Source organism: Eleutherodactylus coqui, chromosome 10, assembly GCF_035609145.1.
Source record: "Eleutherodactylus coqui strain aEleCoq1 chromosome 10, aEleCoq1.hap1, whole genome shotgun sequence".
NCBI lineage: Eukaryota > Metazoa > Chordata > Amphibia > Anura > Eleutherodactylidae > Eleutherodactylus > Eleutherodactylus coqui.
The window spans coordinates 45,679,719-45,707,576 of record NC_089846.1 but is presented as its reverse complement, the minus strand read 5'-3'; the positions used below and the strand labels follow the sequence as shown (position 1 = coordinate 45,707,576).

The window sequence follows — 27,858 nt, the reverse complement described above, 5'->3', positions numbered from 1 at the left end:
AAATTCAGTATATTGAAATTGTCCATGCCGCCATCAGGAATTTCCAGCACTCCCATTAAAAAAGCGGCACACATGTGCCACTGCTGCTTCACTGCTGTGGAGACCTTTTGGATCACCTTTCTGGAGATCGTGTCCCCCAACAATTAAAGTCACACCCTATCCACCGAATTGTGGATATTTATCTTGGCACATCCCCAAGACAAAATACCGAATTTCACCAACTCTTGAAAACTGTGACAGAGGAAACGGTTACCTTCTTGTTGAGCTTTAGCCATGTTGAGAAGCCCTTCGTGTCTTGGTACTGAAGCCCAAAGAACCAGACCTCTCGGAGTCCAATTGTTTTCACCACCTTAGAAAATAAATGCAAAATTCAGTGTGAACAAAAACCAGAGATTGTGTGCGGATCCGTACAAACTGAGGTTCAGCTATGAGCGTGCAAGGCTGGGTTCACATCTGCGCTGGGGATTCCGCTTTCCTGCTGCGTTCCCCATTGAAGTCTAAAGGAAAGCTTTGTCTGCTTGCGTTACATTTACTTCCCGTTTGAAAACTGAATAAATAGCGCAGTCTACAACGTTATTTGTTCCATATTTTAAAAAAAAACGGAATCCAAGTGGAACAGAAGCAAACTGAAAATTTTCGTTTGCTTAGTTGTTCTAAAAGCCCGTTGAGGTTAATGAGGAAAAAAATGGATCTGTTTAACATCTCTCAGTTCCAAAAATGGAACAAACAGACTGATAGCCTGAAAAGAAGGCAAAACACTAGTGTGAATGAGCCCTTCTAAAGCTCCGATGAAAGTAAACACATTACAGCTCTTGGAATGCAGGAACACAAAACTAGAGCAAAATAAAAAAGTCCGATCATAAAGGGGTTAAGAGCATTGCTACAACCATTTGTACTTTAAAAAAAAAAAAAAAGTCTTCATTACTTAGATGTTACTTCCATGAAATAAATTTGTGCCCAGAAACAGAATACATCCCTATAGTCTATTACATCACTCTTATTATACCGTGTGTAAAGTGAACAAAGAATTCACAAGAAGAAACAAACTATGTAATAACATCAGACTGAGGGGCAATAAGCCAACTAATTCATGACTAAAACCTAAATACAATACAGGTCACATTAGATAGCCCTAATGATTAGCCAAGATAACCTTATGAAAGGCACTGCAGGGACGAGGCGATACACCAACCACAAGGCATGGCTTACGGCTGTCCATCATCTGGATGCTCTTCAGTTCCTCATAAAACACTCAACACACGGAATGGAAAGAGGGAAAGACCAGATTACAATTGCCATCAGTCTGCTGTCCCCAACAGAGCAGCTACATTTAGGAGGAAGACTATCAGTAATAAGAACTGTTAACCCTGTAAGAACGAGCCATCCACAACCAAAAGGTTAGCCCACTTGCTGCAGAATAGTCAGCGTTCAGGAAAATACGGCCATGGACCCTCCTGAGGATCCCCCCACTGGTAGGTCTGGCTGACGCAGCTTGGACAGTATGCAGCCTTTAGTCAGACTATTCAGTATGGATATGAAAATCAGATTAAGTTACTATGGATAATGGAGAAAACGCTGCAGAGGAGTATTTCAGCTACAAGATGCTCAAAACGTTCCTTCCCCAATAGGCGGGCACCTGGAATATCTGTCAATTTTATTCCCCCGCCATCATTTTACCAAAACCTGCATCGTGATGCTACTTGCACAGGGGCAATTTAAAGGCTGCGCCAGAGGTTCTCTAGTGCAACTGGCATCGGATAGCAGCGGGTCATCCTGTCCGATGTGCTGAGCATCACACATGGACAGGTGCAATCCTCATCTGCAAATCAAACAAGTAGGAATGCTGCCATCCAATAGGTGGCGCTGCGGAGGTATTTTTCCATCCTATTTGCATAAATTACCCAGAGGAGCGTGCATGGCCGTACAGGTCTCCTCACTCACCTCTCAGGTGTCTTCTCACACCTTCTGGGTGCTCTCCTTGGGGAGAGACAATGCCATCCCTCAACCCACTAACCCACGCAGTGTCTGCACACACTTTTTGGGTGCTCTCCTTAAGGAGAGATGACACCCCTCTTGACCCTCAAACAAGAATAGGCCATGCTGCAGTCCAATTTTCGGACCAATGTCTCGATCTAATGATACGTTAATGTGCATGTAGCCCAACACTGTATGAGGAGGCTAGCGTGCAGTGTGTGGTCTACAGCTGCACCTACTATATACATAGGGCCACTGCAACCAACTAGGATGCTCGGAGTACACGCACCATAGAGGCCTGAATGTCATTCGCTACAACATCCTCATTATCAGATCTTCTATACATCGGTGACAAACCTACTGCATTATGCCAACTTGTGCATTATCAGGACTGTTGACTTTCATGAAAAACAATCAAATTCTACAGCCTTACATTTTCTTCTACATCTTCAGTTGCATTGGGGCGCGGTACTGGCCCAACATGGCTACACAGTCACAACACCTCTGCTGGAAGGGTCATTAACAACACAGGTACGTACATTGATTTAGAGACAGCGATCTGTGTGTAGCCACAAGGGCTTGTTTTTTTGTGAAACAAGTTGTATTTAACATTTCACATATCAAATGAATTAGAAAACTATTTTTAAGGGGAGGAGGGGAGAAAAAAAAAAAGCAATTGTGCAGCTTAAGAGGATTTTGATTTTGCAGTGTTAATATTGTGGTGCGCGAATAAGGAAGATTTAATACCACTGCAGCGCCACCTATGGGAAGGCAGAACTCCTGCTAGCCAACGTAAGACTCTTTATAACAATGACTGGGAATTGAAAACCATCCAGTAGAATAAGGAGAATATTGCAGAGAGGCCCCTCGCTCCACATACTCGACTTGTCAGCTCAGCAATATGCTGGCAGTTTGTGGATATTGGAGTTACACTCCCACGTGTACAGGAAGACTTCCTCAAGTTTCTCTTGGACAGTGACATGTGGAGATTATGTTGTATTGTGGAACCTGTGAATGCAGATTTTAGCTGTGTATTACATAGCAGTCTTGTTTGATATGCCCATTATATATGTATTTAACACCATAGTTGGTAGACTTGCCGTGTGGCCCGGTGATGGGTGACCCGGTGATGGGTGACCCGGTGATGGGTGACCCGGGTGCGCAGTATGCTCTTTATTTCATAACTCTGGTGGATGGGATCTACATCCGAGTGGTCCTGGGAAACAAGCTGCTCCTATTTAGACACCACATTCTCCGGCGCCCGGCTTCTCCCTATGGGGTGGGCTGTTATTGATTATGTAGTGTTATTTGTGCATTGGTGAGGCTGTGAGGGAGTTTTTCATGCAAACTGTAGACCTCATTGGGAGTTTTTGGACACAACTTTTTCATCACATTAGATTCAACTTTGTTTGGGAGAGTGTGTGATACATGTGATAATTAGTCTTGTCACTTTCTGAGTGGCCTGAACTATTTATGGTTATTTTTGGTTTAGATTTTTTTTCCCACAAAACAGAGTTTAAGTTTTCATATTTCATTTAAAAAGAATTGGACTTAAATGGGTTTTCCCATAACTTAAAATAGCTTCACAAGCACTTTGTTCTTCCTGGCTGCTGCTAACCAAGACATGTGACTGCTGCAGCCAATCACCGGTTCTAGAAGGTCACCGCTGTGTCCAGAGATTGGCTGCAGCAGTCACATGTCATGATCAGCGACAACCAGGAGGGGCAGAGTGCTTGTGAGGCCATTTTATGCTGTGGAAAACCCCCTTTAAATTTTCATTAGCAGGGCAGAAGAGGCTTACGTACATGGCATGTCTGGGAGCCTTCACTAGGGCAGGCCAAGGGTTACAATGGCAACTATAGGCACCCCATAGAAGCGGTTAAATGGCTGTGAGCTGTTCAATCCCTTTATGCTCCAGAACATGCAGTTCTGTCATGGAGGTTCGGGGTTTGCTTTTAAACGGGATTGGGAGTCAATTTCCCTTTGCGGGTGCCGACTGTCTGTCAATTCTGATAGCAGTATTTAAATGCCTCAATCATGCTTCAGGGGTCCCGAAAGACCACCGATACAGACAACGGCTGTCCGCTACATCCCAGCGCTCTATAAGAGGAGAGTATACCATTTTTTTTTACATTTATTTATTTTAGGCAAGACCCAGCTGGGGGGGATGGGGTTTTGTTCTAATGACCAGACCCCTTTTAAAGGGGTTAAACAGCCAGCGCGCCCCACGTATGCAGCAAGCTCAGCTCATTCAGCACACTTTATACCTAATCCGCACCTCAGGTTACAGAAGACGAACGGGTTAAAAGCGCTTAAAAATGCCCGAAAAGTCTGAGAAGCCTCTTTGAAATCAATGGGAGTGTTTTACATCGACGTTTGTAAAAAGTGGGCTGTGCGAGAGGAGCTGCAAAGAGAAACGGTCTGCTGCCCGTAGCGCCCAATCACAGAGCAGCTTTCATTTTTTATGAGCAGTATACAAAATGAAAGCTGAACTATGATTGGTTGGTATGGGGCAACAAAGTTTCTTTTTAAGACCGTTTCATAAACCTCCCCTTTGTCCGAGGTAGGAACTGCAGCGATTGGCAGTAACGTCCCTGGAGTAAGTGATGTCATCACTGCAGTAGGAACTGGAGGACCGCGGGGGACCAGGCACCGATGGTACAGGGGCAAGCGATCAGTCTAGCTCACCTTGCTCACTTATGTATTGCCCCCATGCTGAGCAGCTTAGAAAAATATACTTTACCTGGATTACCCGTTTAAAAATTTAGACGGCCAAGTATACATACGGTTTATACAATATAATGTAAGTTTCATCTGGATTATGTGCGTAATATAAACCTCTTCTACTGCTCCAGTAAGTTACAGTAACATTTTCCACCAGTCACTCACATCTCAGGCCGTTTTCGAATACCCTGTAAATGTGACAAAATTGTGGCTTTGCAAAACGAAAGCAATACGATTCCTAACCCTGAAGTCCCACGCTTTGTCAGCAGCTCTCTAAAAACACCGAAAACTCAGCCTCCGGGCCGAGGAGGCATGAGGATACTGGAAGGGGAGCCACATCGGGGTTAACAGCAGCTACACTGAACTTTGTAGAAAAATGAAGCTCTGCTGGCATTTAGAATCCCATCAAGATCCGCGTCTGGAAGAAGTGACCATTATGCTGCGATTTCAGAAAGGGCGCAATGACTTCTATTTTAAGAAGTCGGCCGTTAGGAGGGCTAATCTACGGCAGCCAGACAGACAGAATTAGAAACCCTTAAAACCCCACCCAGGCTATCCAGCACAAGGGGAATTTGGCAGTGAGAATTCCTGCTGAGGGAACAGTTAATAAGTCCCATTCTTCATCATGTCTGCCAGGAGGCAACGCCCAATGCTTTCCCTAGCCCGTCATATGAAACAGACTCCACATCTAGCCAGCGCTGGAGCCAGAGCTCTCCAACAGCTGCTCCATCTATATAATCCACTCCTGTCCCATCTGAAGTCTAGCACAAAACCTCAATTCCTAGAAAAAGGCTGAAAGTTTACATTAATGATTAAATGACGTTTCACAGAATTTTTTTATTTTTTTTTAAGTTTTACACAAACGAGCATGACCTAAAATGAAGGGATTCGTGTAGTAATGATATGTGCTCGCACAGCGGATTGCGCCAGTCTATACAGATTCTGCATCAGTCTATACGGCGCATATTTCTCCATGCACTGATTTTAATACAGCAATGCAGGGGGAAAAAAAGAAAAGAAAAATAAAAAGGTTACACATGACTTTTTGACACATCGTGTGTAATACAAGCAGATGAGCCCCGCTGCATTGAGGCTAATCCACACACAATCCATGACAGCACAATTATGCACAGTTTTCTGCAGTGGATTTCCACAATGGATTACCATGTGAAACTCGGGTCCAATGTCTATTGGCAGATATTTGCTGCGGAATCCGGAGCGGGCGTTCCACTCCAGATTCCGCAGCAATAACCCTCCATAGAATGCTATGGAGAAATTATTTTTCATTTAAACGAGCGGGAACTAATTACAGTTTCCACACACGGAAGGGGGAGGGGGGGGGGGGGGAAAAAAATCACAGCATGCTCCATTTCACTACGATTCCCCCATGGACGGCTTCCATTCAAGTCAGTGGCAGCAGTCTGATTCCTGGTCCGTACAAAATTGACATTGCAGAGGGGCCCCGGATTCCGCAGGAAACCAGGGGTTGAAAAAACAAAACAAAAAACCAAAAACAGACTGTACTGCACATGTGCGCCAGCCGGCACTTCCGCAGTACAGAAGACAGACATCGCTGACAAGTACGCAGGGTCGCCTGTACGTGCTTGTGGACATGAGGCCTTACAGTACTTAGATGTTAACCCTTTCCAATCCACTGTCTGACCTCTGAAGACATTATGATTTAAGGCTGTACAGCTCTGATGTTGGAAGACATCCGTCGGGGTTCTCTTACTGTATATTGCCAGCCCCTCTGCTGTCGGAGCCTATCCAATGTGTCACCTCATGCAGTACTGGCTTTAGCCAGCATATAGCGCCATTGTATAACGGCAGAAAAAGAGTAAGCCCCCTAGGGAAACCAGGATACAAATTGGATTGGAAAGGGTTAAAGGGCTTTTCCCACCACTTAAAACTGCTTCACAACCACCCTCTCCTTCCTAGGTGCTGCTGACCAGGACATGTGACTGCTTCAGCCAATCATTGACCTCAGCAGTGACCTTCTATAGCAAGTGATTGGTTGCAGCAGTCACATGACCTGGTCAGCAGCAACCAGGTAGGACGGAGGTTGTGAAGCAATTTAAAGGGTTTTTCCCATAACTTAAAAAGGGAACCAGTCGATAGCTGTGAGGCCATTAAGCCACCAACATTGCCATTAAGCATCTGGGGTTTGGCTTTCTGAAGCTTTCCCTGTGACAATCACAGTTTTGGAAATAGCCAGAAAAATAGAGAAGGCCAGGACTTATTTCCAACAGCATAAGCAGCCAAGGACCAGTACACCACACAGCCCTCCACTTCAGTAAGGTGTTCCAGGTGGCCACACATGCCCAAGACTTGTTTCCCTCTCTGCTAGACTGGGTATGTGGAGGGATCCCTGGTGTGTTGACCGGCTGCCTCCGATGCCTCAGCGCCTTCTCTGCTTGCAGGAAAGACTGAGCAATTGCAGTACCGCTGTCACACTCTTCTCGCTTGCTCTTCATCTTGTCCGACAAGCAGAGAAGAAGCTGCAACCCCTCAACGCAACAGGAATACTCAATGGGGAAGAGAGAAGCAAAAATGAGCAGGTGTGTCCACTTCCAAACATTTACTGAGGTGGACACAGAAAGGCCATTGAAAAGAAACAGCAGGTGGCGCTGTTCTAATATTAGACCTGCAATATCTAGGGATAGATTTTCTTAAGTGTAAATACAAAACAAAACACTTAATTTTAAATAAAGCCCATTATTCTATTTGCAGGAGAATCCGGTTATTAAAGGTTATCTGTATTAAAACATGAAGATCTGTATTTTTTGCACTACATTACGGCCCTCACGATTCTCATTTGCCCAAGCAAACAAGCTGGCGACGTCATCGCCAGTTTGCTCATGCAGTGCGTTTAGACAGGCAAATCATACTTGGAAATCATGAACGTTTTGTTCAGTTTCACATAAAATGGGGAAGTGGACAACCCAGCATATCTGGAGACTCAGTCTACAGGTCTGTTGTGGGCTGAAGTTGGACTCTATGCCACTCTGCCATCTACATGGACGACAAATAGGAAGACAGGGTTTTGCCAGACAGTCCAGCCGGCATCATTCCCTTTCCTATAATATCCCCTTCCTATAATATCCCCTTCAGTAGTGCTTCTAGCCTACAGTACTGGGTCTACATGTAGACGAGGGACAATAGTGCGACGACACGGTCACAGAACTGGACCAATTTATTCTTTACTGTGCAATAAAAAGGGTTTTTTGTTATTATTCATTGTGGTCGCAAATAAAGATTAGAGGAGACACTTACCTGGTCAAACAGCTGTTTTCCGGTGGTGTTCGGCTGGATGGCAAACTCCAGCTCCGCATCCATTGTGGTCACACGTACGCTGATCTAAAAGACAAGATTGTTGACAATTAGTCAATGCAGAAAGCGCACACCTCATAATATTCACCGTTTCTTCACAAGATTCTTTCTAGTACCGAGCTTGACTGTATGATAAACCAAGACGACCTTCCACTTCAGGAGTGGAACCGATCCACCAAGGGAGGTAACTTAATGATGCTGCAGCTCTTCAACCACCTGCCCCAACTATGCAGCCCTGTTAATGCTCATTGTAATAATAAACAGATCCCAGTACCCACAGCTTCCTTCTTGAATCTATTAGTGCACGTAATTAGATGTATCTGGCCGCTATTCATTAATAACTGACTGGTAGCTTTGCCCAGAGCGCACGTTATGTGGCATACGGCTACATCTAAACCATGCAGACAGTCGCAGCCTATATCTGCTCTCTAGACAAAACTTCCCTATAATAGATCAATCATTTTGTGCCCCGATCATCTTCAATAAAATGTCTTGTCTTGAATGGCAGGAATAAGCTCTGTACTGCACCGGTCTATGAGAACTTCACATTAAACTTCTAGTTACATTCATTTCCATATCTGACAGAATACTTACATGTTCAAGTAAGCAATATGTACAAAGATGAAGAATCCAAGTATACATTTTATATACACAAGTAAGCAATAAATAAGCAAACCGATATGTACAATGATGGATATGTAAATAGTTTGACTGTCAGATGTGGAAATAAGTGTAAGGCCGCTGCACACAGGCAGGTCGGATTCTGCATGCGGAATACGGCAGCGGAATCCAGCCCTGGCAGCAGCAGCATCCACGAATACCAGCTTTCTTGACTCTTCATCTTTACTGTGGATGGTCTGCACGGCTCGCCGGACATGTGCAGTACACTTTTTTTTTTTTTTTTTAATAAACGCTTTTCCCACGGAATCCGCGGCCTGTCTGCAATGTCAAAGACTTCAATAGAGGCCGTCCGGACACCACAAGGAAACGGGAGCATGCTGCGAGTTTTCATCCGCTCGTGTGCATGACAAATCACTTTTACATAGCATGCTATGGGTGATATTTGCTGCGAAATCCGGAGGTGGTCGCTCCCTCCGGATTCCGCAATTCGAATCCACCCGTGTGCAGACGGCCGACTAGAAGTTAATGCAAGAGAATAATTATATATATATATATATATATATATATATATATATATATATATATATATATATATATATATATATATATATAATCTTTGTTAAATAAAAAAGTTCCTCTACGCAGGCGATAGCCTGTCCTGAGAGGTGGACAACCCCTTTAGATTCTTATTTTGTAGTAGTCCTGCATTGATGTTCTATAGGTTTGCTCTCTATCCAAATGATTTTAAGTGCGCCTTCCATTTGTATAGGCAATACAGGCTGATGTTTAAAAGAACAGAAGTTGTCATCAGAAAATTACCCATCATATAAAATGACATTTTGTGTTAAAAACACATTTTACATTTTTGGCGATTTTTTTTAAGCTTTCAGTCACAATCTGTATAAAAAGAAAAAAATCCTGCATTTGTCACACAGAGCCCAATAGGCAGATACTTCCTGATCTATAGAGCAAGCTTTGTAGCCGTCATCTCACTAACATCGCAGGCAGGATTACACCGACAGGTAACACCTATATGTAGATAACGCAGGATCCACCATTTACAAGAGGTATACACTGTGACCATCTACTCCCCTCCCTGCACAGATCACAGAGCATGTCTACAACAGTCAATGGTTCCCCTCCGGTCCATTGTGTGAATGGACCATGAGATTATTGTAAAGCATATCTTCTAAATTCTGTTATAATGTAGCTCAGGCAAGATGGCCGTCTCCATTATTATGTATAGAAAAAAAGATGTTGCACTGCGCGTCATAAGTAGCTTTGAAAGGAGTCTCAGGATTGAGAAATATAGCTCAAATATTAATGCCACCAGGGCTACCCATTGTCCCCCCCCAAAAAATAAGAGAAATTAAGCAGCTAGTTGTCAGAATCACAAACTGTCTGTGTGATTGTAACACTGATTTAAGAGATTACAATATCAGAGCAATAGGATCATTTACTACAGAGAACAGACCCCTGGAAGGGAGGCTCTAGTATCCGGTTGTACCGCCTCTAGCTTGTATACAAGATGTGATATGGGCGATCATGGAGGCTCTAGTATCCTGCTGTACCGCCTCTAGCTTGGATACAAGATGTGATATGGATGGGCATGGAGGCTCTAGTACCCTGTTGTACCGCCTCCAGCTTGGGTACAAGAAGTGATATGGGCGGGCATGGAGGCTCTAGTACCCTGTTGTACCGCCTCCAGCTTGGGTACAAGAAGTGATATGGGCGGGCATGGAGGCATACAGGTCCAGTGTCCTGCAGAAAATAGATCCACATTTGCTGTAACTGATCCTCTACGTCACACGTGGCAAACACAAGGCCCATAAGCCGAATCTGGCACAGCACCTCATTTTATCACTACTGGGGGGGGGGGGGGGTGGTAGGTTCACTATCACTACTGTGACCACAATGGGGACCCTATTACTATTTTGGCCACTAGAGGAGGGGGTGGGATCACTATTCCTATATAGTCTTACAATGGCCCTTTGAAGGCAACCACAAGACTGATTTGTTCCTCGGTGAAAAAGGAGTTCAACACCCTGCTCCAGATTGTGAATACTCTGTCCCAGATGGTCTCATAGATGTTCTACTGACCAGACAGGCCACAGATTTGTGACAATGTTGTGGGGACATTCCTGTGACCCCCTTGTGTGTGACAGAGCATTATCCTGCTGCCTCTTGGAAGCCGCCATGAGAGGAACACATATGGCTGCAGGATGTCCTGAACATATTGCTGAGCTGTCATTGTCCCTCGTACCACTACTAGGGGTGACCAACTGTCGTATGTGAGGTCCCTCCCAGACCATCACACCAGCAGTGGGGGACAATGTACTGCATCACAGTGAAGGCAGGACTGAGGCGCTCCAGATATAAACACAGCCGTCATCATCGCTGAAGTTCAACTCCATAGCAGTCCAGTTTTGTCGTTCACGACTCCACTGCAAAGAGACCTGATGGTGGGTGTCAAAAGCCATACATGTAATGTGTCTTGAGATCAAATATCCTTCAGCCAAGCGCCTGGAAGGTGTTCCAACAGACATACAGGCAGGTAATTATGGTGTCAACTATCTGACTGGTGGACAACAAAACAGTTGGAGCTCCTCCTGCTTGTGGGACAATCATAAGATCCGCTCTCCTGTCTGTTGAGGGCATCCTGAGCCCGGTCACCTTGTGTGCGCTCATGCATTCCCTGGTCTCAACACCTCCTAACAGTCTACTTAGAATGGCCCAGGTGGCGGCAATTCATCGATCCAGCTTCTCACATCCCAATAATGCGCCCCTCTCAGACTCTGGCAACAGGGTGAAATCTCTTCTCTGCGTCGTAGAGGCGTCTAGTGGTCAACAAGCCCTACACAAGCGGAAGAGGTCACTACACACAAGGAACCTCCAAGAGCCTCTTCTAGGCCAAGAGAGGAATCACTTTTACGTCTTCCGGTGGCAAGACTGTTCATCTAATCACCCCACAACTCTAATCATTTACATATCTGACTGAGATGTAACTGCATGCTGAGTTTTGCAGCAAAACGACAACTCCTAGGTGCTAGATTTTTTATTTTTTGACATCCTTTGTAAACTAGGAAAACTTTAGTATCTATTCTTCATTTCCACTCATTTCTACTAAAAACATGCCAGACAAGTGGAAGTCTAAAGGCCAGGCTCACAAGTGTATCTCACGGCATGCCGCCAGCAAGAGGCACACAACACCTATGCAACAAGACCGCATACTTACTGCGTGACGCCAATCAGTATGTACCATCGTGATGTGTACGCACGTGTATAATGCGTTAAGATAGAACATGCTGTAATTTTTCTTGCCCGCGTATTTTGCTCAATTTGTGTGAGCAGCTATGGGAGATTAGTACAGGGTGTTCCGCATGCAGAATACGTTATACCAACAGGCTTGTGTGAGCCCGGCCTAAGAATTATGTCAGTTCAGTTGAAGAGTAGCCATTGACAGACCGCAGGACACCCAACTGGCCAGCTGTATAATGTGCATTAGAGGTTTCACAGATGTTCACTTGACAGACATTGGGGAAGGAAGGGAATCTGGCGCATTGAATTTCAACTAGCTGACCCTTTTGTTCTCAAGGGAGATAGACACCCCTGCAATCCGTTCACACTGGAGCTACAGGGTCCTGCTCCATTGTTAGGGAAGCAGGAAACCAGAACCCACCGGAGCCACCATATGACGGAACCACGTGGCAACAATCATTGTTTAGAATGAGGTTTGTTCAGTTTCTGTCCAGCATTTTGCAGCCTGAAACAGCCCTTTTTCGTCTTTTTTGTAGCGGAATTCAGTGACAGAAGTTTGCATATTTGTTAGTTACTAGAAAGTATATATAAACGAAATTTCACATTTTCGGAGCCAATTGGGTCAAGGGATAAAGAAATCTGGGGGGGGGGGGGGGGGGGGCGGTGTTATTTTTCCCAAGGTCACAGAGAAAAATAACTTGATAACTAATATCTCGGAAACCAATAGGAGCAGATTTAGGCCAAGACAGTGCTTGAAAATCATGGATTTAGAAACGCCACGTTCAAGCGCATTTCTGCGAGTCCACATTGAAATCAATGGTAGCGTTGCGTCGCTAACTGCGGCGCTCGGGATGCTGCGGTAAAAAGCGTCATGTGGCTAAAGTATTTTTTCCTAACACTTTAATTTCGCCACAAGTTAAAAATTGACATTTTGTTACAAATTTTGATTTATCTTTTTTTTTTTTAACTGAGCCGCTCCAGGGAACATTTATATACATCAGAAATCTGTTTTTGGACAGTAGTGACATTAAGTAAATTAATGAAAGAAAATACGTTAACGATTGTATAGCTGAACGAATTGTATGTCTAAAAAGCAGATTTCTCACCCAGTCACTACTGTCCAAAGCGGATTATATTATAATATACGGTATATTTAATAATATTTTTTTTATATATTTCGATTTCTCTCTAAAGTGGCTCTGTTCAGAAAGGAAAAAAAAGGGTTATTTCAAATTTTATTTTAACCTAGATTGGAATTAGTGTGTTAGGATAAATGTTAAGACATCTATACATTATGAAGAGAACGGCAGGTTATGGTTCTCTGTGGACTGTGGAAAATTGACTTTTATAGATAAATCTCAATTTTCAGACCTATAGGGTCAAGAAATACATTTTGGTAAACCAATGTGCAAAAAAAAAAGTAAATGGACAGGTGTTGCCTCTTGTGCGATTTGCCCTGGAATTACCCATTCCTAATAAATAGACATGAATTATGGAGGCTTTTAAAACCTCACATGGAAAAGAATGAAGGTAATCATACAAGGCAGCGCTATAATTCTAGCGCTATACTACAATAACCCACTACTTCGTGTAATACATCCACACAGAGACCTATCAGCAATGACACCTACTTACTGCATGCCTGCAGCCTCTGACTCCTAAATCTTTATTCCAGGCGGTAGCAGAGGTACCGCAGCTCACCCCCTCCTCCCCTGCAGCCAGGAGTCCGCTGGTACCGCTATCAGCAAGTACATTCCTCAGGCCTCTCTAACTTGCAGCCACTCCTGCCCGCTCACCACCCGGCAGCGGTGCCAACCACCAGCTAACTCTCAGCTACATGAATGTAGATTGTGCTGGGAGTTCAGGAATGCAGAGAACCCGTCCTCCACAACGCTGCAAGTGCACTGCAATTTCAAACAAGACAAATGGCTTTTACACATGTTGAATCTCCAAAAAAAGGTGTAAAAATAGAAAATAGTCTACCGGCACGAACACTTAAAGGAGATGTCCCGCGCCGAAACGGGTTTTTTTTTTTTTTTAAACCCCCCCCCCGTTCGGCGCGAGACAACCCCGATGCAGGGGTTAAAAAACCCACCCGCACAGCGCTTACCTGAATCCCGGCGGTCCGGCGTCTTCATACTCACCTGCTGAAGATGGCCGCCGGGATCCTCTGTCTTCATGGACCGCAGGGCTTCTGTGCGGTCCATTGCCGATTCCAGCCTCCTGATTGGCTGGAATCGGCACGTGACGGGGCGGAGCTACACGGAGCCCCATAGAGAAGAGGAGAAGACCCGGACTGCGCAAGCGCGGCTAATTTGGCCATCGGAGGGCGAAAATTAGTCGGCACCATGGAGACGAGGACGCCAGCAACGGAGCAGGTAAGTATAAAACTTTTTATAACTTCTGTATGGCTCATAATTAATGCACAATGTATATTACAAAGTGCATTATTATGGCCATACAGAAGTGTATAGACCCACTTGCTGCCTCGGGACATCTCCTTTAATGGCTTAATGGTTGTCATTCAAGCTTTCTACCAGTCCTAAAATCTTCAGACTAGCGGCTGCATTGAGCATCATGTAATCACAGGTCTGGTGTTGAGCTGTCAGACGGATCCAGAATATATTTTATATAGACGGGGGTTTAACAGATGTGACCTACCCGTTATATGAGTGGTCTTCTATGCACCGCTAAACACAATGGTACGCAATGGGGAAAAAAAGTAGACAGAGGGCTGCATAGGTGCAAGCATCACCATTAGGCTACATTCACACGGGTGAGAATCTCACGCGAGACACAAGCCGCATAAATATGAACTCCATTCTTTTGAATGTACTTATTCACATGAGAGATGTTATCCCCCAACAGCGAGAATCAAAAGATTGCAGCATGTTCCATCTTTCAGCGTTCCCTCAGAACACCTCACCCATTGTTTTCAATGGGACCCTAAAGGCCATCGCATGGCACACTTATGCCATGCCAGTGCGATGGGACGTTTCCCACTGAAATCAATGGCAAGCACTTGTAGATCCGCTGACGCACCTGAGCAGTGCAGTTTCCCAGAAACGCCTCGCATAGGCCTGACAAATGCACGCTGGTAATCGCCATATCAGGCCAAAAAAGACTCACTCGCCCGTGTCAATGTAGCCTCATAGTTTGTATCTCGTAGACCACATGTAGCCACACACACTAGACCAGGAGTCACCAATCTTCTGCACCTTGTGAGCCACAGTCAAGTGATGTTGGAAGCTACATTCAACTCAAAGATGTTGGAAAGAGGTTTTTAGGTTGGCCAGCCAAAGATTGCACCATGGCCCTGCCACATTGTACCCCAATGTAAGCGAATGTTGTTGCATTGTGACTCACACGTTACTGCAACCCAACGGTCGCAAGGAACCTAATCCAGATTTTTTTGGGCATTGTCAGGTCACAGTAATTTGTGATGCGCCTGCTTTCCCTTACATTAGAAGTGCTGTAGTGCAGGTCATTAACTGTGCATGCGTCCCACCCAAAGTCACCATGCGGCCCTGGTGGGAAGCTTTCAGTACAAATTTCAGTAACATTTGACCATACTGGGGTCAATAAATAGATGGGCGCAGTTGCATTTTGGCGTTTACAAAAAAAAAAAAAAAGTGTGATTTGCATTGGTGTACATGCGGTTTTCACATGGCAAAATAAAATATTTTATGACATGCGATGGAGGGTTTTCCCCCCACTACTGTAGCAAATAATGGGCGATTCTTGAATATTGGTCAGAGAGAAAAATCGCTCATTTAAATTAGTCCATAGAAATTATTGTGTCGTCACGTGTGAGTTCTGTGGTCCTCGCAATCGGACAGAACTGGAGCATGAGACTCGTGAATAAGCCTAACGTATATTGTCCTGTTAAGGCTATGCCATGTTCATACACTGCCCTCCTTGTAGCAATCCTGGGCTACACCCTGTACTATCCTGGGGCTGCGCTGACTAATTCTGCTGGTTGCCGCTGGAAACCGAAAACAAGCTGGTCAGACACAACCCGGACTGCGCTGAGCTCATATTATGCAGTAAGCGTTAGTTTTTCCAGAATCGAATTACTTAAAATAGACTGGTACAAAAAGAGAACACTACCCAGAATGCAACTCGCCAGCAAAAGTCCTGAACAGACATTCAGGCAGCAAAGAATGCTGGGAGATTTCAGGTTTTAAGTCTGCAGGACTCTGCATGCAGTTGTGGGTCTTAACAGCGGTGATCATTCAGGATTCAAGTAGAATTTAAGTTTTATAGAGTTGAGAAACTTTGTAAATACATTAAGATTGCGCATGAACACGGAACGGGAAACACGCTTTAACTGGACTTGTTACATATATTTTCCCCTTCATTCTATACACCGTGTAATAATCTGATCATCATGGCCAACGTTTGCATTGTCAGCATTAAAGGAAACAAAAAAAAAAAAAATCTCCAACAAAAAGATTCAGAATACAAAGACTTAGAAGCCCATCAGGTCGGTCTTACAGGAGCGCATGCCAAAAACCGCGTGCGTAATATGCAGTGCCAATCTCCCATAGACTTTCAAAAAAAAAAATATGATGTGGCATGCATTCCACAATCATACACACCTAGATAGCGTATGGGGATCGGCGGCACGCTGCTAGTATACCTGTCATTGCGCACTTGCCGCTCGGGAGGCTGTATGAGCCCGGCCTTTACTGCTGAATGCTCGGTTAGGATACAATTACAACCGGATTTTAAAATCTCCGAATTCACTGCACATAAATAAGTGGCCCAACAATTGTAGGCAAAGGTGCACACACTTAGAGAAAAGGCTGACAGGCAGGTGAACACACGACTAAAAGACATTGGAGCTACATTAAAGAGGATATCCCACCGATACATAACAGAATGGAGGAGTCAAGGACTAGAATGGTGTCTTATCCCATTTACTTACAGACATTGAGTCCAATTCCTGGGAGGAAGCAGCTGCAGAATCCACAGGTTTCTGAGTTCTACTCGGCTCCTTTGGTTATAGGCAACTTCTAGGTCACATGAAAGGGCTTGCAATTTTTCAAGGGATTACGTATTTAATTAAACCAAGCCTCCTCACAGGGAAAGTGGAGGTTCCTTTCACAGCGCAAGGGAACCACACTGCAGAAATGCTGACAAACCACCACTTACAGATGGGAACGACTGACATGACAATTTATCCAGCCAATCAGCATAAAGCACTAATAACCATCTGCCCAAGTTTACAATGCTAAGATATGGGAAAACATGTTTAGGCGTTAGGTGGGATGAAAGTCTGCTGTAGTCGGTACAGAGCAGATAACAGTTTATACTACTGCAAGTGCTGACATATCCTACAGTGATGTGAAGATCTCTTCATGCTCATTGACAACTGTCACTAAATGGTCAAACACTCATCCATCTGTGCCAATAGGATAGCCAGTGGGATAAAGTAAATAGCAGTTTTGCTAGTTATTTACCTAAACTGACACTTTAGTGATTTTTTTTATGGCACAAACGGGCTGACCTCTAGGGGTCTTCCCTTCTCCTAAATCGCTGTCCACGGTGGTTGTAATGTCATGTTACTAGGGACAGAACAGGAAGTGTAGGGATGAGTCCTTGTGCTCACCGAAATCTAGGTGGTCAGATAAGGGGGAGGAGGAGAAGTAAAGAGTCACCCAGATGATGCTAGAGCAAACTGAGCAATTTACTGCCATTTGTTGACATCTACACTGCTCAGTAGTGCTAAACAGTGTCCTAAATGATGAGGTTATGCTTGTATGTGAAAAACTGTGTCAGAGATCCACAATCAACTATGCGGATTGTCATTGAAATCCTTGTCAGAAAAATTTGACCGGAAATTATGCTATGTGGTCAGATATTCTGCACTTTTGACCAGTTTAACAGGTCCTCCTTAGCTATATAGTTTGCCTCCTTATAAATGAAGGCCATCTACTGCACTATACTGTGAGAGATTCCCAAGGAACTGTCCTTATCCCACCATACCCCAGATACTGAACCAGCACAGATTGCCAACATGCTCATGCTGAATTAAGAATGCAGCTGTGCATGATAATTGGCTATAATACATTACTCATCTGGTACTGATCCTGTATCTGCAGAGCTTGACAACATTCGATGTAAACTTTATATGCAAACGGTAAAGCTGAATTAAATAAGCACTCATTAACACTGTATAGAGTTTAAATATTCACTACGCAAGTAATGACTTACGATTGGTCTGATTAAAGCTATGACTTGATTGTGAGCAGCAGTGAATCACATCTAATATGCTCACATAACGATACCAGGCCGTTTTCAGTAGCTGCGGAATTAAAGTTTGCATTAACACATCCGATTATAGCATCAGAAAATCAGATTATTGACCCTATAGCTTCCTTCACATGGAATGTAATTCTACATCTGCTCTGTGTTAGCATGCAGCACTCCTGACTAGAACAGCTGGCTGCAGGGCGGCCATCCTTAGTGACAGGACCGTCTTCATGAAACTAACCCTCTAATGGATGATTTTTGAGAAAAGAATAGTCACCATCAGGTACATTGAAAAAACAAAACTCAAATGGTGAGCAATGATTAAATGATCCTAACCCTGTATCACCAGTGAAGGGATGTGTGCACAGGAAGTGTCAACGAACTCCGTCACTACTAATGGAAGATCATGAAGGAAGAGGAAGTGAAAAGTCACAGAACCCTAAATAAAGAATCATCTTGAGAAATTCACATGGACCAAACGGCACAGTTCTGCTTCTGTAAATGCTTTTCACTTAGAGGCACAGAAGCAAACTTATTTTAAGGGGCTGTCCAGTTGTAAACTATTAACTGGCAGGATAGGTCATCAATAGCAGATCAGCAGGTGTCCACCACCCGGGTTCTCAGTAGATCTGCAGTTCACTGGACAGATGCGCTCCTCCACTGAGATGATTTCTGCAGGAAGCAAACTGCTCCATTCTCACTGCAGTGGCTAGGCTTGGATTAAGTGGATGAGAACTTTGCCTGTAATACCAAGTCTGGCACTGCAGTGGGAACAGAGCCATCTGCTGCCTGCAGAAATCAGATCAGTGCATTAGCCCCATTATACTTCTGTTGATGGCCTATCCTAAATCTAGGCCATTAATTGTTTGAAACTGGACAATCCTTATAATGTGGAAGCAAATGCCTCTTGCGCCCTATACTGCCTATACTGTACAAGGGACGATTATATATTGTGTTATATTAACAGAAAAGGTATTATACAGCAACACTGGCAATGTCTAACCCGCTTCTTCATGCACGATATTGCATTACACTTCAAAAATATATTTTAAAAACTTGCATGCTTCTGATCGTAACATACCCCGTCCTAAAATATATAAATGCAGCCAGCGTTTAAACAGAAGACTAGATATTCAGGAGCCTTGGGATTTTTTTTTTTTTTAGCTTAACTTTTTGGATTCTTTTCTTGGCATCTATTAAATCCTTTTTACCTAACTGTATGGCAGTCTACAAAGCTTCTGTCATTTACAGAAAATGTCCATCCCTGCACAAGCCATTGGTCACAGTTAGAGATGAGCGAACGTACTCGTCCGAGCTTGATATTCGTGTGAATATTACGGTGTTCGGGATGCTCGTTACTCGTAACGAGTACCACGCGATGTTCGGGTTACTTTCACTTTCCTCTCTGAGACGTTAGCGCGCTTTTCTGGCCAATTGAAGGACAGGGAAGGCATTACAACTTCCCCCTGTGATGTTCCAGCCTTATACCACCCCCCTGCTGTGAGTGGCTGGGGAGATCAGATGTCACCCGAGTATAAAAGTCGGCCCCTCCCGCGGCTCGCCTCAGATGCCTTGTGAGTTAGCTGAGGGACAGTGATGCTGGTGCCGGAGCTGCTGTAGGGAGAGTGTTAGGAGTGAGTGTAGGCTTCAAGAACCCCAACGGTCCTTCTTAGGGCCACATCTAATAGTGTGCAGTACTGTGGAGGGTGCTGTTAGCAGTGTTGCACAAATTTTTTTTTTCAAAATCGGCTGTCTGCAGAGCATTGCGCCCCGCATTAATAGTCCAGGGACAGAAGTGGTGGTTAGGCAGGGAGAGTGTTAGGAGTGAGTGTAGGCTTCAAGAACCCCAACGGTCCTTCTTAGGGCCACATCTATCCGTGTGCAGTACTGTGCAGGCTGCTGTTAGCAGTGTTGCATATTTTTTTCTTTTCAAAATCGGCTGTCTGCAGAGCATTGCGCCTTGCAGTAATACTACAGGGAGACAATTGTGTAGACAGGGCCAGAAGACATATATTATTGATTGAATATAGTCAGTGGGCCCTCCGTTTCCAAAAAAGGGAAACATTGTATTTGTCCTGCAGTCTTGCGCCAATTTATTTCCTGCCTGGGAAAAGTCTCCGCTCTGCTGCACTTCATATAACTGCATTTCTGTGCAACACATATCTTATCTGATTGAATATAGTCAGTGGGCCCTCCGTTTCCCAAAAAGGGAAACATTCTATTTGTCCTGCAGTCTTGCGCCAATTTATTTCCTGCCTGGGAAAAGTAACCGCTGTGCTGCACTTCATATAACTGCATTTCTGTGCAACACATATCTTATCTGATTGAATATAGTCAGTGGGCCCTCCGTTTCCCAAAAAGGGAAAAATTGTATTTGTCCTGCAGGCTTGCGCCAATTTATTTCCTGCCTGTGAAAAGTCTCCGCTGTGCTGCACTTCATATAACTGCATTTCTGTGCAACAGATTTCTTATCTGATTGAATATAGTCAGTGGGCCTTTTCTTTTTAAAAAAAGGGAAAAATTCTATGTGCCCTGCCTCTGTCAGTCCTCAGCGTTCTGTGTACGTGTGTGGTGGGTGGAGATAGTAAACAAATCATACGCAGCCAGCTACGTTTAACAGCAGGCTTGCGCCAATTTATTTCCTGCCTGGGAAATCAAATCACTGGTAATACACCATGCTGAGGGGTAGGGGTAGGCCTAGAGGACGTGGACGCGGGCGAGGACGCGGAGGCCCAAGTCAGGGTGTGGGCACAGGCCAAGCCAGTGCGGTGGCCAGGGGTAGAGGCAGGGCCAGACCGAATAATCCACCAACTGTTTCCCAAAGCGCCCCCTCGCGCCATGCCACCCTGCACAGGTCAAGGTGCTCTACGGTGTGGCAGTTTTTCACAGAGACGCCTGATGACCGACGAACAGTGGTGTGCAACCTTTGTCGCGCCAAGATCAGCTGGGGAGGCACCACCAACAGCATGCGCAGGCATATGATGGCCAAGCACCCCACAAGGTGGGACGATGCCCGTTCACCGCCTCCGGTTTGCACCACTGCCTCTCCCCCTGTGCCCCAACCTGCCACTGAGATCCAACCCCCCTCTGAGGACACAGGCAGTACCGTCTCCTGGCCTGCACCCACACCCTCACCTCCGCTGTCCTCGGCCCCATCCAGCAATGTCTCTCAGCGTAGCGTCCAGACGTCGCTAGCGCCACAGTTTGAGCGCAAGCGCAAGTACGACGCCACGCACCCGCACGCTCAAGCGTTAAACGTGCACATTGCAAAATTGATCAGCCTAGAGATGCTGCCGTATAGGCTTGTGGAAACGGAGGCTTTCAAAAGCATGATGGCGGCGGCGGCCCCGCGCTACTCGGTTCCCAGTCGCCACTACTTTTCCCGATGTGCCGTCCCAGGCCTGCACGACCACGTCTCCCGCAACATTGTACGCGCCCTCACCAACGCGGTTACTGCCAAGGTCCACTTAACAACAGACACGTGGACAAGCACAGGCGGGCAGGGCCACTATATCTCCCTGACGGCACATTGGGTGAATTTAGTGGAGGCTGGGACAGAGTCAGAGCCTGGGACCACTCACGTCCTACCCACCCCCCGAATTGCGTGCCCTAGCTCGGTGGTGGTATCTGCGGGGGTGTATGCTTCCTCCACTAAACCACCCTCCTCCTCCTCCTCCGCAACCTCTGTCTCGCAATCAAGATGTGTCAGCAGCAGCACGTCGCCAGCAGTCAGTGTCACGCGGCGTGGCAGCACAGCGGTGGCCAAGCGTCAGCAGGCCGTGCTGAAACTACTCAGCTTAGGAGAGAAGAGGCACACTGCCCACGAACTGCTGCAGGGTCTGACAGAGCAGACCGACCGCTGGCTTGCGCCGCTGAGCCTCCAACCGGGCATGGTCGTGTGTGACAACGGCCGTAAGCTGGTGGCGGCTCTGCAGCTCGGCAGCCTCACGCACGTGCCATGCCTGGCCCATGTGTTTAATTTGGTGGTTCAGCGCTTTCTGAAAAGCTACCCCCCACTTGTCATACCTGCTCGGAAAGGTGCGCCAGCTCTGCGCACATTTCCGCAAATCCCACACGCACGCTGCCACCCTGCAACATCGGTTTAATCTGCCAGTGCACCGACTGCTGTGCGACGTGCCCACACAGTGGAACTCTACGCTCCACATGTTGGCCAGACTCTATGAGCAGCGTAGAGCTATAGTGGAATACCAACTCCAACTTGCGCGGCGCAGTGGGAGTCAGCCTCCTCAATTATTTACAGAAGAGTGGGCCTGGTTGGCAGCCATCTGCCAGGTTCTTGGAAAATTTGAGGAGTCTACCCAGGTGGTGAGCGGCGATGCTGCAATCATTAGCGTCACCATTCCTCTGCTATGCATCTTGAGAAGTTCCCTGCAAAGCATAAAGGCAGACGCTTGGCGCTCGGAAACAGAGCCGGGGGAAGACAGTATGTCGCTGGATAGTCAGAGCACCCGCCTGTCTATATCTCAGCGCGTTCAGGTGGAGGAGGAGGAGCATGAGGAGGATGAGGAGGAGGGGGAAGAGACAGCTTGGCCCACTGCTGACGGTACCCATGCTGCTTGCCTGTCATCCTTTCAGCGTGTATGGCCTGAGGAGGAGGAAGAGGAGGAGGAGGAGGATCCTGAAAGTGATCTTCCTAGTGAAGACAGCCATGTGTTGCGTACAGGTACCCTGGCACACATGGCTGACTTCATGTTAGGATGCCTTTCTCGTGACCCTCGCGTTACACGCATTCTGGCCACTACGGATTACTGGGTGTACACACTGCTCGATCCACGGTATAAGGAGAGCCTTTGCAATCTCATTCCTGAAGAGGAAAGGGGTTCGAGAATGATGCTATACCACAGGGCGCTGGTGGACAAACTGATGGTAAACTTCCCATCCGACAGCGCTAGTGGCAGAAGGCGCAGTTCCGAGGGCCAGGTAGCAGGGGAGGCGCAGAGATCAGGCAGCATGTACAGCGCAGGCAGGGGAACATTCTCCAAGGCCTTTGCCAGCTTTATGGCTCCCCAGCAAGACTGTCACCGCTCCCCAGTCAAGGCTGAGTTGGCGGGAGCACTGTAAAAGGATGGTGAGGGAGTACGTAGCCGATCGCACGACCGTCCTCCGTGACGCCTCTGCCCCCTACAACTACTGGGTGTCGAAGCTGGACACGTGGCCTGAACTCGCGCTGTATGCCCTGGAGGTGCTTGCTTGTCCTGCGGCTAGCGTCTTGTCAGAGAGTGTGTTTAGTGTGGCTGGGGGAATCATCACGGATAAGCGTACCCGCCTGTCAACCGACAGTGCCGACAGGCTTACACTCATCAAGATGAACAAAGCCTGGATTTCCCCAGACTTCTCTTCTCCACCAGCGGACAGCAGCGATACCTAAGCAATACGTATTATGCACCGGCGGATGGAAGCATCGTTCTCTCTCACCATCCAAAACGGGGACATTTCTGCTTCATCAATCTGTGTATAATATTCCTCCTCCTCCTCCTGCTCCTCCTCCTGAAACCTCACGTAATCACGCCGAACGGGCAATTTTTCTTAGGGCCACAAGGCTCAGTCATATAATTTTTCTAAACAATTTTTATACGTTTCAGTGCTCATTAAAGCGTTGAAACTTTAACTTGAACCAATTTTTCGTTAAACTGGGCTGCCTCCAGGCCTAGTTACCACTTAAGCCACATTAACCAAAGCGATTAATGGGTTTCACCTGCCCTCTTGGTTGGCCATGGCCAATTTTTCTGATGTACATTAGTACTGTTGATACAGCAATTTTTGTGGGCCCTCGCCTACAGTGTAATCAAATGAATTTTTAGCCCACCTGCATTACAGCTGACGTTACATCCGCTGTGTTGGGCAATGCAATGGGATATATTTATGTACCGCCGGTGGCTTCCTGGCACCCACCCATGCTGTCGGTCCACAGGGAATTATAAATGCATCTGTTTCCACTTGTAAAGAACCCCAGTCTGACTGGGGCATGCAGTGTGGGCCGAAGCCCACCTGCATTAAGCACAACATTACTACATCCGCTGTGTTGGGCAATGCAATGGGATATTTTTATGTACCGCCGGTGGGTTCCAGGGAGCCACCCATGCTGTCGGTCCACAGGGACTTCACAATAGGGAGTTGTACCTGCCTGTGTCTATGAATTAAAAACCGCGGTCTGACTGGGGCATGCAGACACCTTGACAGAATGAATAGTGTGTGGCACATAGGTTCCCCATTGCTATGCCCACGTGTGCAGCTCCTGATGGCGGTGGCACAGGATTATATTTCTCATTGCTTCTGTACAGCATTGTGGGCTATCGCCCCGCCCCTTTTAAAGAGGGTCGCTGCCTAGCCGTGCCAACCCTCTGCAGTGTGTGCCTGCGGTTCCTCGTCATGGCAGACGCACTTATAAATAGACATGAGGGTGGTGTGGCATGAGGGCAGCTGAAGGCTGTGCAGGGACAGTTTGGTGTGCGCTGTGGGGGGGGGGGGGGGGAGGTTGGGCAGCATGTAACCCAGGAGAAGTGGCAGCGGAGTGTCATGCAGGCAGTGATTGTGCTTTGTTGGAGGTAGTGTGGTGCTTAGCTAAGGTATCCATTGCTAATGAGGGCTTTTCAGAAGTAAAAGTTGTTGGGAGGGGGGGGGGGCCCACTCTTGCCGGTATTGTAGCTTAATAGTGGGACCTGTGAACTTGAGATGCAGCCCAACATGTAGCCCCTCGCCTGCCCTATCCGTTGCTGTGTCGTTCCCATCACTTTCTTGAATTGCCCAGATTTTCACACATGAAAACCTTAGCGAGCATCGGCGAAATACAAAAATGCTCGGGTCGCCCATTGACTTCAATGGGGTTCATTACTCGAAACGAACCCTCGAGCATCGCGATAATTTCGTCACGAGTAACGAGCACCAGAGCATTTTGGTGCTCGCTCATCTCTAGTCACAGTAAGGTTTTAGGGGTTGTAATAATAGCAAGTCATTCCCTATCCCCATAGATCTCCAGAACGAGGGTCCCACGTTCCCCCGTTGTCCTTATGATGGGGTTACTGCACCTCCTGCAGCGAGGAGACGACTGAAAGGTACACTGGTTGTGCAAGCGAACCAGGCTCCATTCACTTTCAATGGGGCTGCACAGTACCCAAGCGGCAACCCACTCATGTATTTCCATCACTCCCATTGATATAAATAGAGTGCTGACGGCACATGCTTGGCCAATGCTCTATTCAGAGTGATGTCACTGGAGGGGGAGAAGAAGCAACCACCTCAGTGACAGGAGACCAAGACACTGGCGTCCTGTTCTCCGCCTCAGCAAAGGTCTCAGCAGCGAGACCCCCAATGATCAGCAAGTTATTCCCTATCCTGTGGATAGGGGATAACGTGATATTCTGTTACCACCCCTTTAATGAAGTCAGCTCACAATAGCAATGTTTCCATTCACATTTCATCATACACAGAAATCATTTGCTTTTCGTTTTAAGTGCATACAATAAAATCTGGAGGAAATAGAGTATTGGAAATCTAGATTATTTCTGTCCTCACAGTATGGGATCTACCTAGGTGTGACCATGCTTCCTTTCAAAATACATCCCCATCATAACAATGGAAAACTTGTGAAGACTACAACTCTGAATGAAACCGCAGCTTGTAGGTCTGAGCAAGACAAGGAGCGATGTGACAACACAATGATACAACTGTAACCGTCTCCTCTGTTCTTTACACAACGCATCTGACCTATAAAGGGGGATTTCCAGTTATGCTAAAAAGTTCTCACTATATAATGGAAAGTTCTACATGTTTCCAATATACTTTACAATACAACAGCTTGTTGAAACCCTCTAGATTACCATCTCCTACTTCACATATTTGAGGCTTTCCTATGAGAGGTGAGCAGCATGAAGTCTGGATGAAAAACATTGTAGCAAACCATCAGGCAGCAAAGCCACACTCTCTCTAGTGACTTTTGGTCTTCACTGCACATAGTACGGTACATAATGTGCAATAATGCAATATATATATATGACGAAAGCACTGACTGACTGACTGGCTGGCCAAAAGTTCTCCAACTTCCCGATGTCGTAGAAACATGAAATTTGGCACACGCATAGATTATCTCCAAAATAGGAAAAGTAATTGGGTCCCAACTCGATTATTCAATTCTAGCGCAAAAGAATTGGCGTCGAAATCTAAATCTGTCACTTTCCAATGTCATAGAAACGTAAAATTTGGCCCGAGCATTGAATATCTCATAAATAGGAAACGCTAATGGGTCCCAACTCCATTATTCAATTCTATGCGCAAAAGAATTAGCGTCCAACTTTTAAGTACATAATCTAAATCTCTCATTTCCCAATGTAATAGAAACATGAAATTTGGCACGGGCATTGATTATGTCATAAATAGGAAAAGTTAATGTGTCCCAACTCGATTATTCAATTCTATGCGCAAAAGAATTAGCGTCCAAAATTTTACGTACGGAATCTAATTTTCTCACTTTCCGGTGTCATAGAAACGTGAAATTTGGCACGAGCATTGATTATGTCATAAACAGGAAAAGTTCATAGGTCCCAACTCGATTATTCAATTCTAGCGCAAAAGAATTAGTGTCCAAATTTTATGTACGTAATCTAATTCTCTCACTTCCTGATGTCATTTTATATAAAGTAAACGTCACATGGTTACCTCCACGTAGTGTCTCCTGGGTAACGCAGAGAATTATGCAAAATGGTGAACATATGTTTTTCCGGTATCTCTAAAGTAACCACGACTTCATAAGATTTCATAAGATTTTCCGTGTGAACACCAGATAAACACCAGTACCAAATTAACTCGGGCGAAGCCGGGTATATCAGCTAGTAGATTATAAACCTGTTTGTGTAGTCTACAAATCCACAGTTCTGGTCCCATTTGAGAGACGTTTTGTGTGAGTGGTTTTCAGCACAAGGCGACGAATTCTGTAATTAAAGGGGAAAAAAAACAAAACTCACCAACTTCCCCTGCCAATAGCAACCAACCGCAGCTCAGCTTTCTTTTTTTTATATACTGCTGAGGTATAATGAAAGCTGCGCTGTGATTGGTTGCTATGGGCAACACAGGTTTTCTTTTGGACAGCTGTCATTAAAGTGTGGTGTTCGGCTCATTTTTGTGGTTCACTTTGTATATTCCAGGACTGCTTATCATTAAAAAAAATAAATATCGCTGTGCAACGCACGGGTATATCCCCTAGCTCTAATATACAAATCAAAGCGTTATTACCCAAAATCACACTTGTTTCTCAGTGTATTCTTCATCTAAAATCATTAATCATTGCAAAAGCATCAGTCCTACAAGGGTAATTTCACACGGGGCCAGTGATTAATTTTTGTGCCCGCATAAACTAAATGCTGAACAACAGAACTCTGGTTTCCCAATTACAAATGCTGGTCATGTGACTAAGAAAAAGGACAGCCCTATTTGCTCAGTGAAGAAACTTCAATGGGAGTAACAGTCTAAATCCATAGAAGGGAGGCATGTGGTGGACTCATTTGGGCATGTGGCATTCTATTTAGCATTAGGTGCTTTTGGCAAGAATGTTGCACTGTGAATTAACCCCTTTAAGCCTGTCTGAAACTTGCAGATAATGCATTGCATGTTGTGAATACACTCATCTGCAAACCTCCTCATTCTGAGGAAGTACAGCCAGAGCCTTCGCCTTTCCAGAGA

At 45.7% G+C, this 27,858-nt stretch overlaps 1 protein-coding gene across 1 annotated transcript in view; it reads right to left on the bottom strand.

Moving 5' to 3' along the window:
* MSN (moesin) overlaps positions 1-27,858 on the bottom strand; it is a 68,993-nt gene that overhangs the window by 17,391 nt on the left and 23,744 nt on the right. The window contains exons 2-3 of the mRNA XM_066580969.1: positions 7,972-8,055; positions 254-349 (exon numbers count right to left, since the gene is read on the bottom strand). Coding sequence (XP_066437066.1) covers positions 254-349; positions 7,972-8,055 — 180 coding nt within the window. The remainder of the gene's footprint in view (positions 1-253; positions 350-7,971; positions 8,056-27,858) is intronic.